At 33.8% G+C, this 15,422-nt stretch overlaps 3 protein-coding genes across 6 annotated transcripts in view; 1 reads left to right on the top strand and 2 right to left on the bottom strand.

Annotated features, from left to right (window-relative positions):
* The window catches only part of LOC111428761 (transducin-like enhancer protein 4), a 200,846-nt gene that overhangs the window by 67,755 nt on the left and 117,669 nt on the right, over positions 1-15,422 (bottom strand). For all 4 annotated transcript variants that reach the window (XM_071194708.1, XM_071194707.1, XM_071194706.1 and 1 more), the window contains exon 5: positions 13,379-13,516. In XM_071194708.1, coding sequence (XP_071050809.1) covers positions 13,379-13,516 — 138 coding nt within the window. The remainder of the gene's footprint in view (positions 1-13,378; positions 13,517-15,422) is intronic.
* LOC111428756 (adult-specific cuticular protein ACP-20-like) lies at positions 5,399-6,154 on the bottom strand. Its single transcript, XM_023064423.2, has one exon. The coding sequence runs from the start codon at positions 6,108-6,110 to the stop codon at positions 5,490-5,492; it is 621 nt and encodes a 206-aa protein (XP_022920191.2). The 5' UTR covers positions 6,111-6,154; the 3' UTR covers positions 5,399-5,489.
* LOC111428758 (adult-specific cuticular protein ACP-20-like) lies at positions 7,202-7,910 on the top strand. The gene has a single exon (XM_023064425.2). It carries the CDS (start codon positions 7,261-7,263, stop codon positions 7,777-7,779), a length of 519 nt encoding a protein of 172 aa, XP_022920193.2. The 5' UTR covers positions 7,202-7,260; the 3' UTR covers positions 7,780-7,910.

Here is a 15,422-nt window from a genome sequence, read left to right on the forward strand (position 1 = left end):
AATTCTGAACATTAGGAAAAAGCTAGAAATTTACTCAATTAATTCCATACTGCATATAGGAGTGCAAAAACGTCTGTGACTACACTAACAATTCCCCAAATATTTATGAAAAGGTTAAAATTGCATTGGATAGATGCTATATTGCAAGATAAGTTCTGGAATTAAATTGACAATACTGCAAAATAACTTTGAGAAAACTCCTAAAACTTCTTTTTCATGATAATTCGTATTCTAACCTCAAAACTTGCGAGTTGCGCTTAAACCGTCTTAGTTATATAATTTTTTTAACACAATTAATTAAAAGCAATTAAGGGTTGGGTTAAGATTAAATTTGGATTGGGTTGGACTTGGGTTCAGGTTGAATTCGTGTTGGGTTCGTCTTAGGGTTGGGTTGGGTTCGGATTTGGTTTGAATTGGATTGAGTGCAGAATGAACTTAGTGGTGATAAGCTGCAAAAAAGTGAAAGTTTGTTCTGGAAAGATGTTAGTCATCAAAGGAACTACATTGGACATATTCTAGATAGCAAGGGGAAGTCAAAAATTGCATCTACGGAGTTCTAGATAGCAAGAAATTCTAATGGTATAATTCTAGATTTTAAGAGAAATACTTTTATTCTGGCTAAACTCCAAACTACAAGAAAAAGTCTGGAGGATTTATTCTGGACATTCTAAATTATGACTAGTATGATTCTAAATTAAAAAAACATCGTATTTATTCTAGTCAGACTTCAAACTGCAAGGAAAAATCTGGATTTATTCTCCAGGACAAGACTCGAGGTTTTAGATTAACTCTGGAATTACATTGATGTAACTCTAGACTTCAACAACAAGCAGGGCAAATGTAGGTCCTTAATGAACCTTAGTATTGTCCTGAGGTCTTGAACCTTTATGTCGGTAGGTAACAGGGGAGTTTTACCGAAGACGTTGTGCCTTAGACGTCCTCTGGCGACGCAATTGCACAGTATATGTTCAGCAGTTTCTGACTCGTCGTTGCATAGTCGACAAGTTTGATCCTCAGCTTGTCCAATGTGGAAGAGGTGGTATTTTAGGGGCACATGGCCGGTTAGGTAGCCTGGGAGCGTTCTTAGATCCCCTTTGCTGAGGCATAAAACCTCTTTGGTTTTGTTTTGCGACGGAGTTATCATACTCTTCGCTTGTCTGTGACCTGGAAGTTCTTTCCAGCGTAAGGCTATCTTTTAAGCCTCCCAGTTGTTGATTATTTGTTTTAGGTGGCTTTTTTGTAGTCCACATCCAGGTTGCGGTCCAATGAAGGGCGTGTTTGCTGCCTCTTTGGCCAGCTTGTCGGCCTTCTCATTGCCCTCAATGTTGCTGTGACCTGGAACCCACCATAGGGTAACATCATTGCCCCTAGCGAGTTCTCTCAGGTTGTTAGTGCACTCTCTGATCAGTACGGAGCCACACGTGTAGGCCTGAATTGCCTTTAAGGCGGCCCGACTGTCTGTGAAAATGTTTATGGATGCACCTTTTTGTCCCTTCTGTAGGTTCAAAGCGGTGCAGAAGTTTATGGCAAGAACTTCTGCTTGGAAAATTGTTAAGTCCGAGCTGAGGGGCAATTTGATGTGGCTATTTGGTCCACTGATGCCTACTCCAGATCTTACTGTCTTTGAAGCATCGGTGTACCAGGCTAGGGTTCCTCTTTTTAGTTGAGGCCCTCCTTTCGCCCAATCATCCCTGCTACTAAATATGACCTTATACGGTTGGTTGAAATTGTATTCCGTCGGTATAAGGTCCGTTTTAATTTCAATCAGGTGATTTAGACATGGGTCTTTGAGGATCTCGAGGTGTCCTCTGAGGTTATCCTGCATCAACTTGAGTGAAGAAACTGTTTTCAGTGATAAGGCACTTAAGGCTGCCTCCTTTTGTATATATATGTGGAGCGGTGTGAGACCGAGTAGGGCTTCCAAAGCAGCCGTCGGACAGGATCTCATTGCACCCGTTATGTTAAGACATGCTAACCGCTGGATTTGTGCCAGCTGTTGTTGAGCTGTCTTATGTTTTGTTTTTGGCCACCAAACCAATGAGGCGTAGGCGACCATGGGTCTGATTATTGCTACGTAGGCCCAATGAGCCATTCGTGGTTTGAGACCCCAGTTCCTTCCTAGGAGCCTGCGGCAGATCTGGTTTGCCATGATGGCCTTTTTCCTCACCTTATCTAAGTGTGAGTTCCAGTTTCGTTTACTGTCAAGTATTACCCCTAGGTATTTAGTTTCTGTTTTGAGGTTAATAGTTCTGCTTTCAATGGAGGGTGCTTTTATTTGAACACAACAAGCTTGGACAGACTTCAGATTGCAAGAAAATGTTGGACGAATTCCAAACTGGAAGAAAATGTTTGGAATGACATCGACTTGATTCTACACAGCAAGAAAATTTCTGTAATTCTATTGGATAGATTTTAAATTGTAAGGTAATGTTTGAAATTACCTTGGTTAGGTTCCAGATTTCAAAAAGAAGTCTAAAATCACAACGACTAGATACATCAAAACAGTGAAATTAGGCAGAAGTCCAAATATTAATATTAAATAGCAAGAGGAAGTCTGGAATTGTGTTAGTTGCATTTTAGACTACAAAAACAAGTCTGTGTCTACACTGACAATGCTTGAAATATAAAGAAAATTCTCTGAAATTGCATTAGATAGATGCCATATGGCAAGATAAATCTTGGAATTATATTAATAAACTCCAAGTTGTAAAAAATGTCTGGAATTAGATTAATGATATTGTAGATTTCAAAGCAAAGTCTGTAACGATTCTGGCAAAACTTTGAACATTGGGAAAAAATTAGGAATTATAGTCAATTAATTCCACACTGCAAGATAAATTCTTGAATTAAATACATTTAGCATTTAGGCGCACAACATATCAGCAACAATTCTCAAATATTTGTGAAAAGGTTAAATTGGATTGGATAGATGCTATATTATAAGATAAGTTCTGGAATTAAATTGACAATACTGTAAAATAACTTTGAGAAAAACTCTCAAAGCTGCTTTTTGATGATAATTTCTATTCTAACCTCAAAACTTGCGAGTTTTAATTTATTTATTTTAACACAGTTAATTAAAAGCAATTCAGGTTGGGTTCGTATTAGGTTTGGGTTATTTTCCGATTAAGTTTGGGTCGAGTTGGACTTGGGTTCAGGTAGAATTCCAGTTGGGTGCGTCTTAAGTTTGTGTTGAGTTCGGGTTGAGGTTGGGTTCGGATTTGGTTTGAATTGGGTTTGGGATGAGTTCAGGATGGGATTCGCAGTGATAAGCTACAAAAAAGTTCGAGTTTGTTCTGAGGAGATGTTAGTCCTCAAAGGAACTGCATTGGACATATTCTAGATAGCAAGGGGAAGTCAAAAATTGCATCTACGGAGTTCTAGATACCAAGAAATTCTAATAGTATAATTCTAGATTTTAAGAGAAATACTTTTATTCTGGCTAAACTCCAAACTACAATAAAAAGTCTGGAGGATTTATTCTGGACATTCTACTGGTATGATTCTAAATTAAAAAAAAAATCGTATTTATTCTAGTCAGACTCCAAACTGCAAGGAAAAGTCTGGATTTATTCCCCAGGACAAGACTCCAGGTTTTAGATTAACTCTGGAATTACATTGATGTGACTCTAGACTTCAACAATAAGTCTGGACAGACTTCAGATTGCAAGAAAATGTTGGACGAATTCCAAACTGGAAGAAAATGTTTGGAACGACATCGACTTGATTCTACACAGCAGGAAAATTTCTGTAATTATATTGGATAGATTTTAAATTGTAAGGTAATGTTTGAAATTTCCTTGGTCAGGTTCCAGACTTCAAAAAGAAGTCTAAAATCACAACGACTAGATATACCAAAATAGTGAAGAAATATGTATATATTTTTTTCTATGATGCAAAAGTATTAACAGGTTAGTCCAGGCAGACTGTCTACGTTATTTCTTAGATGACATGCAACTATTGGAGTATTAAATTACAAAAGCAAGTCTGGAATTGTGTTAGTTGCATTTTAGACTACAAAAAGAAGTCTGGCTACACTGACAATGCTCGAAATATAAAGAAAATTCTATGAAACTGCATTAGATATATTGCAAGATACATCTTGGAATTAAATCAATCAAATTTATTTCAGATTTAACACAGTTAATTAAAAGCAATTCAGTTGGGTTCGTGTTAGGTTTGGGTTGGGGTTGATTTTGGGTTGGGTTGGACTTGGGTTCAGGTTGAATTCGTGTTGGGTTCAGGTTGAGTTCAGGATGGGCTTCGCAGTGATAAGCTGCAAAAAAATTTGTTCTGAGAAGATGTTAGTCATCGAAGGAACTACATTGGACATATTCTAGATAGCAAGAATTGCATCGACAAACTTCTAAATAGCAAGAAATTCTATTAGTATAATTCTAGATTTTAAGAGAAATACTAGATTTATTCTGGCCAAAATCCAAACTACAAGAAAAAGTCTGGATTTATTCTGGACATTGTACTGGTATGATTCTAAATTAAAAAAAAACATAGCATTTATTCTGGTCATACTTCAAACTGCAAGAAAAGATCTGGATTTATTCTCCAGGATTTAAGATGAATTTTGGAATTACACAGCAAGAAGATGTTTGTAATTGCATTGGATAGATTTTAAATTGTAAGGTAGTGTTTGAAATTACTTCAAAAAGAAGTCTAAAATCACAACGACTAGATACACCACAACAATGAGATTAGGCAGAGGTCCAAATGTTAATATTAAATCGCAAGAGAAAGTCTGGAATTGTATTAGTTGCATTTTAGACTACAAAAAGAAGTCTGGCTACACTGACAATGCTCGAAATATAAAGAAAATTCTCTGAAATTGCATTAGATGGATGCCATGTTGCAAGAAAAATCTTGGAATTATATTAATCAAACTCCAAGTGATAAAAAATGTATAGAATTAGATTAATGGTGCTAAGCAAAGTCTGTAACGATGCTAGCAATGCTTCAAACATTGCCTAACTTCCAACTGCAAGAAAAAGTCTTAAATTGCATTAAACATTACATTTAGTATTTAGCAATTCGAGATTTGTTTTCATGATGCATTTTTAAAATTACTCCACGTTTTTTCATGAAGATGGGATAACTTCAAAAACAAATCTAAAATATGGACTGCAACAGAATGTCTGAAATTGCGTTGAGGAGATGATAAGATACAAAGTAAACTATTATTTATTTAGGCTTGACATTAATCTATTTGATTATGTGTTTGTATAATAATTAATTGGTAGTTTTAAATCCGTTTACAAACGGAATTAATTAATTTATAATTTAATTGAGCTATTCATTACGCTCTAAACGTATGAGTAATTAATGAAGTAAAATATAATTGTGGAAAATGAATCAAAATGGCTGGTTAAATAAGGAAAACCATAAATAATGCAAATTAACGTCTATTTATGTAATAAAAATCTAGGATAGATATAATTAAAAATGTACAAGAATTATGGCACCAAAATTGGATTATTTTACCAGTTTTTTCCCCAACCTCCATTTCCACCCCAACCTCTATTTCCTCCATATCCCCCATTTCCTCCCCAACCTCCATTCCATCCTCCTTTTCCACCCCATCCTCCATCATCACCTCCCCAACTTCTAGCTTGTGGATGCCAAGCAGTTCCTTCCTGGATAACTTTAGCATTAAATCCTCCTTTATCGGCTTCATATTTGACGATTCTTCTAGTACCATCGGCTTCTTTCAATGAATATTGTCCTTTAACAACATCACCAAGACGTTCTTCAGTTTGTTCTTTTTTATCTCCAGTATGACCATCAGCTACGCCATAACCAAATGAGTATTGAGCTGGAGCCCATTGATCTTTACCATCATCACCATTATTTCCTCCCCAGCCACCCCATCCTCCATTTCCATTTCCATTCCATTTACCATCATCGCCATCATTATAATTATCACCTTTATAGCTACCATCATCTTCACCATCCCATTTATTTCCATTCCAACCATTGTTCCAACCACCTCCACCCCAACCGCGTCCACTATTACTTTGCCAATCCCTACCGGTCCATGATTTAGCATCCCATGAATGGACACAGCAAATAATGCAAGCCAAAAAGAATATTTTTAACATATTGGTGTTATTGGTTTATCGTTTTGGTTCAATATGATGAATGTTTCAAGTTAGAAGGAGTTTATATAGGGAGTTTTATAAAAAATTGGCAAGGTTGTAAAGTGAACGAACACAATTAACCGTAGAGGGCTTTTGTGTATGGTTAAATTAAGCGGAAATAATAAAATTTTTGCTTAATTATGTTAATATAATCATAATACGAGACGCATATGTAAATTGGTAAATCTACCATGTGAATTCAGGGCGGGATATCATACCGCTACCGGGTTGTGTTATGGGGTAATTACATGGGCAAACATGTGCTCGATACGTTGCTGGCTAACTGACCGGGCGAGATGGCAGCACTTCGAGTAAGTACCCTTGACCTATGACCCTCCCCCCGAACGACCCAGGGGGTCGGTGTCGGTAGTTACCGCAGAAACGCGGCCTACAAATTGGCTAAATTAGCATCTTGTTGAGTTCGAAACGGAACGTAACTCCTAAAAGCAATTTTGTACTAAATGTTCTATAGCAAACCGAGTTAATAATAAATTATCTAACCTACAAATTAACGAAATTAGCATTAGCCTTGGTTTACAAAAGCTGCTGCCGTTTCCTCGTTACCCAACTTGTGTTCTATTTTAAGACCTCGATTAATAAACAACAAATATTTTGCGTAATAACCGTTGGAATTTGAATTACTCGAATTTGAGATAATAAATATCTAGGTGAGACATTTCTAATAAGTAGGGTGCGGTCACAAAGATGTTTTTTTTTAATTCAGAACATCTTAATTAATTTATAACTAATAAATTACAAAAACAATCTCTCATTATTAATTAGATGGAATAATTAATTTAATAACTTTTAAGGTTACACGCATATGCAAAACCGGTAGTTTTGTAGTGGACAACCTCCAAACTGTTACGAAAGCGATCAGAATTTTCAAATCGCAGTCGGTTACCACGAATAGAACGTGCACATGGTCAACACAACACATTCACGCATGGGGCGAGAATTTTTTTGAAATTCCCCACAAACGCAAAACTTTGATGCAGTGAACGTGAAATTTTCATTATCTCAACTGGTATATAATCCCCAGTGTTAAACATCGAGAGTCAGTTCACATCCAGAACTAAAACAGTTAAGAACCAATCCAAGTATTACAAAAATGTTGAAGATATTCCTATTAGCATTTATTTTGTGTTCGGTTCATTGTTGGGACGCAAGATCATGGACTGGAAGAGATTGGCAAAGTAATAGTGGAAGGGGATGGGGTGGAGTTGGAGGATGGGGAGGTGGTTGGAACGGTGGAGGATGGAATAAAGGATGGAATGGTGGATGGAATGGTGGATGGAATGGAGGTTGGAATGATGGACGTGGTGGAAAAGGTTGGGGCGGAGATGATGGAAGATGGGACGGAAAAGACGATTGGGCTCCAGCTAAATACTCCTTTGGTTATGGAGTTTCCGATGGCCATACAGGTGATAGAAAAGAACAAACCGAAGAACGTGTAGGAGACGCAGTTAAGGGTCAATATTCCTTAAAAGAAGCCGATGGAACAAGAAGAATCGTCAAATACGAAGCTGATAAAGGCGGATTTAACGCAAAAGTAATCCAAGAAGGAACAGCATGGCACCCAAGTGGTTGGAATGGAGGTGGTTGGAACGGAGATGGTGGAAAATGGTAAATGAAAAGATAACGATTACTTCCGTGCCATGATTTGCTCAATTACAACTTAAATCAAAACGTTTTTTGTGTTATTTTCTTTTATATATTCATGTATATAATAATATTTAAATAGATGAAGTTGAAAAGCAAGTTTTAAAGTTTCATTCTTCCCCACTAAAACCCGATACAATACTTGAATATATTTTTGTAATGTATGGATATAAATTTATAATATCACTAGATCTAGAATTAGAAACATTCGGATTTAGCCGCACGTCTTTCAAGACGGCTAAACCCGATTAATTATCGTATCAGACGTCACCATTGCAAGTATGCAACCAATATCACAGTATTGGTATTGCAATACGCAAATCGCTTATTATAAAATAAATGCAATTTAAAAAACAAAAATTAATAATCGCTTAAAATTGAATATGGCATTGGAAAAAATTTATTTGTAGCATGAATCGTAGTATTTATAAAACCATTTCATTTGATACCTAGGTCATGAAAATCGGAATGTAAATAACAAAGTTGGGGCGTTTTTTGTGTGACACCTGTATATTATATACAGGGTGAGTTATTAGTTATTAGTATTTACTAAACCGTTTGAAAAACAAAAAAATATTTGATACAAAAGTTGCTTGACTCATCACTTTCTATTACGTAAAATTATTTTCACTTATACAGGGTGTTCCATTTAAGTGTAACGGAGAGTACGTCAATTTATTTAAATGGAACACCTGTATATTTTATAATATTATGAATACAACTAAATTTGTTTATACGACCGTATATGTTACTATTTCACAGCGTTCATAGTTCCTGAGATATTCAATTGTTTTTCCAGAATGTTCCAATTATAGGATCTTTTTAAAAACTATGTAAAAACGACATTTTTTCCAATTTTCCCTTGAAACTATGTCAGATAATACTCAAAGCCAGTAGGTATATGATAGTATCCAAAGATATTAGATACACTATACAGGATGTTTATAAAGCTTAGTTACTTTCATGGTGTATATGATGTTTTTCAAATGGCTTCCTCTTAAATTTTTTAAATGGAACACACTGTATATTATGTGCTAGTTGAATTGCTCGTCAAGTTTCCTTTAATTAATGATAAGTACGTCATATGTTTAACTTTAATAATTTTCCTGATATTTAGAATTTAAAGCAAAATGTGTAATAAAATGTCATTATTGTACTTAAAAAAATTACAAAATGTAATATATTCTGTGCTTTTTTTGACACTTTCTTTTTGTTTGTCTGTCACTTGTAAATCAGTGATATTATATTAAAATACAATTAAAAAAAACTTTAATAAATAAATAATCAAAACGTGATAAAAATACAAAAAATACAATTAAATGGCAGAACAATAAATCCCTTTTTTAATTACCAAATAATTTGAAAGAAATGCAGCAAGAAACTATAAACAGAATACAATAACGCATATTTTATTACACTTTATTCTTTAAATTCTAAATATCAGGAAAGTACTAAAGTTTTGAAGTCATTTGAAAAACATCAAAAGGATCTAAGCTTTATGAACACGCTGTATAGCGTATCTAATATCTCTGGTTACTATCATATACCTACTGGCTTTGACTATTATCTGACATAGTTTCAAGGCAAAATTGGAAAAAATGTCGTTTTTGCATCGTTTTAAAAAAGATCCTGCAATGGACACATTTTGGAAAAACAATTGAATATCTCAGAAACTATGAACGCTATGAGTTAGTAACATATACGGTTGTATAAACAAATTTAATTCTATTCATAATATAATCAAATATACAGGCTGTTCCATTTAAAAAAACTACATACTCTCCGTTACGCCTAAATGGAACACCCTGTATAAGTGAAAATAATTTTACGTAATAGAAAGTGATGAGTTAAACAACTTTTGTATAAAACATTTTTTTCTTTTTCAAACGGTTTAGTGAGGGGATATTAATAACTGTATATTATACAGGATGTCCGGAAATGACGTGTACAACGGAAGACCACAAGTACCTTGACCAAAAATATGATGATTTATCACAACTTACCTATATACAAAATTGCTTAGTTTAGTCGCTAAAAAATACGAATACCGCTGTAAGTTTAAGTGACAGACTGTTTTTGTTTTTAAAATAAATTATACCTAGCCAACTTTTAAAAAAACGTTTGTGGCTAAACCGTTCACCCAACTGAAATTTTGTAAGAGAGAAAATAGTTTCTAAATTAAAATGGGAGTGTTTATAAAAGGGGGTTAAAAAGATATGGATGCATAATTTATTGTGACAAAGTTTTTAAACACCCTATAATTTTCGAAATTAAAGTTTATTCCACAAATAGCTGTAGTCTACTGATACAAACTACTAATACAAAAAATGAATAAAATCCATGGAGGATTTTTCGACTTATTTATACAAATTTAAATAAAAATATTATTTTTAAAGCCCTCTAGCGGCTAAACTAAGCAATTTTGTATATAGATAAGTTGAGTTAAATCATCATATGTTTGGTCAGTACTTGTGGTCTTTTACGTCATTTCCGAACAGCCTGTATATACAGGGTGTGTCAAATGTTTGGAATATAGCCAATAACTTCTCCATTTGTGGTTTTAAAGAAAAATGTTTCAAATTAAAGTTTCTTTATTAATTGTGGCGCATTTTTTGGTGATATTTGCTTGTTTACGTTGTTTTTGTTTCGTTGCTATGGCAACCAACATTGTTATTTTAATGAATTTTATGGGATTCATATGTTTTTTTGCATATTTTGATAGAAGATAAATCCCTCTACGCGATGAACATATAAAATCGTATGATTGTATAAGAAAAAAATCGAAAAAAAATGCGTTCTGTGAAAATAATAAATCAGCAAATTACAATCAAAGTAGGCGCCAAAATAGCGCCTAATTTGACAGCTTTAAATGTCAAAAAAATTGACAATTTAAACAAATGCCATTTAAAATAACAATATTTGTTGCCATAGCAACGAAACAAATAACAATACAAACAAGCAAATACCGACAAAATTCTTGTATTTGAAACATTTTTCTTTAAAATCACAAATGGTGAAGTTATTGGCTATATTCCACACATTTAACACACCCTGTATATTATACAGGGTGTATCTGAATGACTGCAACAAACTTCAAGGGGTGATTCTTTAGTGAATTTTAAGGGTACTTTGATATATGAACCATGGGCGACTTCGGCTCCCCTAAGGAGCTACACCCCTTTAAAAATGGCGGAAAATTTTGGTTTAATTTTTTTTTCTCAAAAACCATAAACGCTAGGAAAATGAAATTTGGGGAATATGTTTAACTCATAATAGGGCACGTTTTGACCCTATTTGTACTTTCAACCTACCCTTCTAAATTACTAAACGTAACCACCCCCTTTGCATTTTTGCTAAAATTTTTTTTATGCAGATGATAAATACATTAGAAAAATTTTACATAGATAGATGAAAGTATTCTAAAACTTTTTTGTCTCTCTGAAATTTTTACAAAAACGACTAATTTTTGAGAAAAAAAATAGTAAAGCAAACACTGCCCGTTAAACAACGGGGTTGTCGATCAAAAGTTGGAATGAATTTTGAATAAAAAATCTTAGTAGGCTTTGCAATCTTTGTCAGAAATATTTTTGACGTTTAAATGTCAGTTTTTCTTACTATTATTATTGTTTTTCAAATTAATTTTTGAATAAAGTTGTATCGTATTTACGCTCGTTTACTCGACGTTTCAAAATTTTAAATAAAACAATAATAAAGTAAGAAAACCACTGATATTTAATGGTTCATATATCAAAGTACCCTTAAAATTCACTAAAGAATCGTCCTTTGAAGTTTGTTGCAGTTATTCAGATACACCCTGTATAATATATTTATATTATATTATACAGGGTGGTTCAGTTTTTAATCGGGAAACTTTACTGGGATATAGTACTTGCCAAAATAACACAAATTTTTTATATAAACATAGGGTCGCAACTCTTTTGTTTTCGAGCAATGAACGATCAAAGTTGAGAAAAAAATTTACTTTGTGTTTTGTATTTCGGCTGTAAGTAAACCGTAGAATTTGAAACTTTGTACGTATGTACTACTGGTTAAGTCCTTATTTTCAACCATACCTCAAATTTCCCCAGCGCCCTCTAAGGGGCTGAAATTCACCACCTCCTTGATTTTTTTATAACAACTTTTTAACGCTATGGAATGTTAACATAAAAAAATATGGGTTGTAAAGCTCATTCTTTAGTGGTACTTTTTTGTCTCTTTAGTATTTTCCTTTAAAGTTAATAGTTTCCGTGTAAAAAAATAAAATATCGTGCCATGTACTGCTATGTGCCGCCATGTTTTGCAAAAATTATTCGAAAAGTTGGCTTTGAGAACTTGTAAGTTTCATTTACAGTGAATCCCCATAATTATTGCTGGTTATTAATAATTTTTGACGGTTATTAAGCAAGAGTATCAATTTTTTAATATTGTTCAAAACAACGTAATTTGTTCAGACAGGCATCAATCTTATTTATGGTTTTTCTTATGAAAATCACAAATAATTGGTGTTATTTAGTTAGCACTAGATCCTAGTAAGTGCACAACGTCCATAGCCACCTATAAAGAAAAAAAATAGCAGCGCTTTACAGTACAATGTAGCATATTTTATTTTTTTACGCTAAAACTATTATCATTAAGGAAAAAACTAAAGAGACAAAAAAGTACCAGTAATGAATAAGCTTTACAACCCATATTTTTTTATGTTAATATTCCATGGCGTTAAGAAGTTGTTATAAAAAAATCAAAGGGGTTGTGAATTTCATCCCCTTAGAGGGCGCTAGGGAAGTTTAAGGTATGGTTGAAAATAAGATATTAACCAATTGTACATACATACAAAATTTCAAATTCTGTGGTTTACTCATACCCGACATAAAAGATATAATGTAAATTTTTTGCTCAACTTTGACAGCTCACAGCTCGAAAACAAAAGAGTTGCGACCCTATGTTTATATAAAAAACTTGTGTTATTTTGGCAAGTACTACGTCCTAGTAAAGTTTCCCGATTAAAAACTGAACCACCCTGTATATGTATATAATAATATTTAAATAAAGTTGAAAATCAAGTTTTAAAATTTAATTCTCCCCCACTAAAACGCGATATATTTTAAATAAGTTGTAAAGTATTTTATTTTTATCTAGTGGATATAAATTTATAATATTCGAGTGCTTTGTGATTTTATCGAAAAGTAATTAAAAGCAAAATGCCATTGAACAAAAATAAATATTTTATTTTAACGGTAGGGCCAACGCGTATTACGAACAAATTTGTCGGTAAACCTTGTATCGAATTCGAGTTTTTATATAAATATAAAATAATCTAAAACTCATTCGATCCAAACACGGGTAGTAATACAAGTTTGAAAATGTGTCGGCGGTTTATCCGGCGAATTGCACACAACTCGGTACACACGTTCGTAAAATTTGATAATATTTCGATGCGAAAATATTGAAAATGCGGCTTCGCAAATTTATACATAAACAAATATTATAAATAAATAGTTGAAAAGTTATAAAGCTCGAAATTAATACCTATTAAATCTTTTCGATTCGATTATTTCATTTTTACTCACCCCTATGATCGCGTTGAGATCCGTCATCGTAACCTGTTTCGCTCTTTCAACCGCTCCGGCTACTTGCTGTTGGTGTTCTTGCGATAAAAATGGTAAAATCTGGGCTATTATTGCGTTCAGTCTCTTTGCAATTTCAGTCTGAAAATAAAACGAAATAATTAATTCTTTAATAATTCAGTTTTTTTTTTTAAATTAAAAATCGATCCAATCAGTATTAAAGCTATCCAGATGACCTCCCCCATTAGGCGTCCGGACGCAGTTAGTCTAATTGGCAGCGAAGGACGTCGGAGTGGCTTCTGGGGGACGGTTTTCACCCCTCACCCCGGTGCACACCACTGGGGAACGTTGGAAAACCACCCCGATGTATAATACATTCCTATCGCAGATCCGGGAGTTTGTAGTTGGACCGTCAGATTAACTCCGCCGCAGCCCGACGGAACTTTATCTAATTACGACCATATATCTCTCTCGCATAGGTGCGGTTTTGTCTTGTAGCCAACCCCCCGTCCACGTCACTGACGTCCCTTGCGGTTAAAACCGACAACTACACGATTTGCTATGTTTTTCTATTCTTATATTCATCATTGTATATTTATTTTTGTTAATTTTAATTAAAATAATTTTGGTGGAGGAGCCGGTACAACATCATATTAAAGAAAATATTTATACTAAAACGTATTTTTCACGCCAGGTTAATTTGCGTGCTTGATACCCATCGAGTCGATCTAACCACACTAAAAAAATTTTAGAAAAATATTTAACTTGAAAGCAAGAATCTAAAAGGACTGCAACATTCTTTGTAATCCAGAAAATGACGTTAGTATCGGACCAATTATTGGTGGTTATTAAACTACAAGTAGAACTAACACTATACGTGATGCGTGGCTTTCGAAAATGATAATAATCCAACAGATGAAACGAAAAAGGAATACGAAACTCATCAAACTTCCAAACAAGAGGCGAAAGAGGCAGGATAATGAAGATACTATTGCACGTGAAAATGTTTTGAGCTGCAACTTTGATTTGCAACCAATATTGCTTTGCCCGAATGACCCAACCAATAACGCTCTATTTTATAAACGACGTTTAGCTATCTACAACTTCACAATTTATACTGTCAACAACCACTGAAGGAGATTGCTTTATATGGCATGAAGGAGAAAGAGAAAGAGGAATCTCTTCCTGAATCAATAGAAGAGATCAGATCATTCAGTGACCGTTGGATTGGTCAAAACTTAAATAAGCACGTTGTAGCGATGTGTATGTATGTTGTACAAAAAGTAAAACATTTAAAAAGTATTGAAGTTAATTTCGAATTTCATATTTTCGTGTTTTTCTAGATATTGACGCATCTAATAGTAAAAGTGCAAGAGAGCAATATTGTTAAGAATAAAATTTGCTACAACTTTTGTTCTAAAAGTTTTTTTATAACACGCTCTGTTTCCCGAGTGGTACCATTAAGTACTTGCAAAAGCAACGAATTCATCCAAATTTCATATTTTCGTATTTTTTTCGATATTGACGCATCTAATAGTAAAAGTGCAAGAGAGCAATATTGTTAAGAACAAAATTTGCAATAACTATTGTTCCAAAAGTTTTTTTATAACATATTCCGTTTCCCGAGTGTCACCATTAAGTACTTGCAAAAGCAACAAATTCATCCAAATTTCATATTTTCGTATTTTTCTCGATATTGACGCATCTAATAGTAAAAGTGCAAGAGAGCAATATTGTTAAGAACAAAATTTGCAATAACTATTGTTCCAAAAGTTTTTTTATAACATATTCCGTTTCCCGAGTGTCACCATTAAGTACTTGCAAAAGCAACAAATTCATCCAAATTTCATATGTTCGTATTTTTCTCGATATTGACGCATCTAATAGTAAAAGTGCAAGAGAGCAATATTGCTAAGAATAAAATTTGCTACAACTTTTGTTCTAAAAGTTTTTTTATAACACGCTCTGTTTCCCGAGTGGTACCATTAAGTACTTGCAAAAGCAACGAATTCATCCAAATTTCATATTTTCGTATTTTTTTCGATAT

This window comes from Onthophagus taurus, chromosome 3, assembly GCF_036711975.1.
Source record: "Onthophagus taurus isolate NC chromosome 3, IU_Otau_3.0, whole genome shotgun sequence".
Classification (NCBI taxonomy): domain Eukaryota; kingdom Metazoa; phylum Arthropoda; class Insecta; order Coleoptera; family Scarabaeidae; genus Onthophagus; species Onthophagus taurus.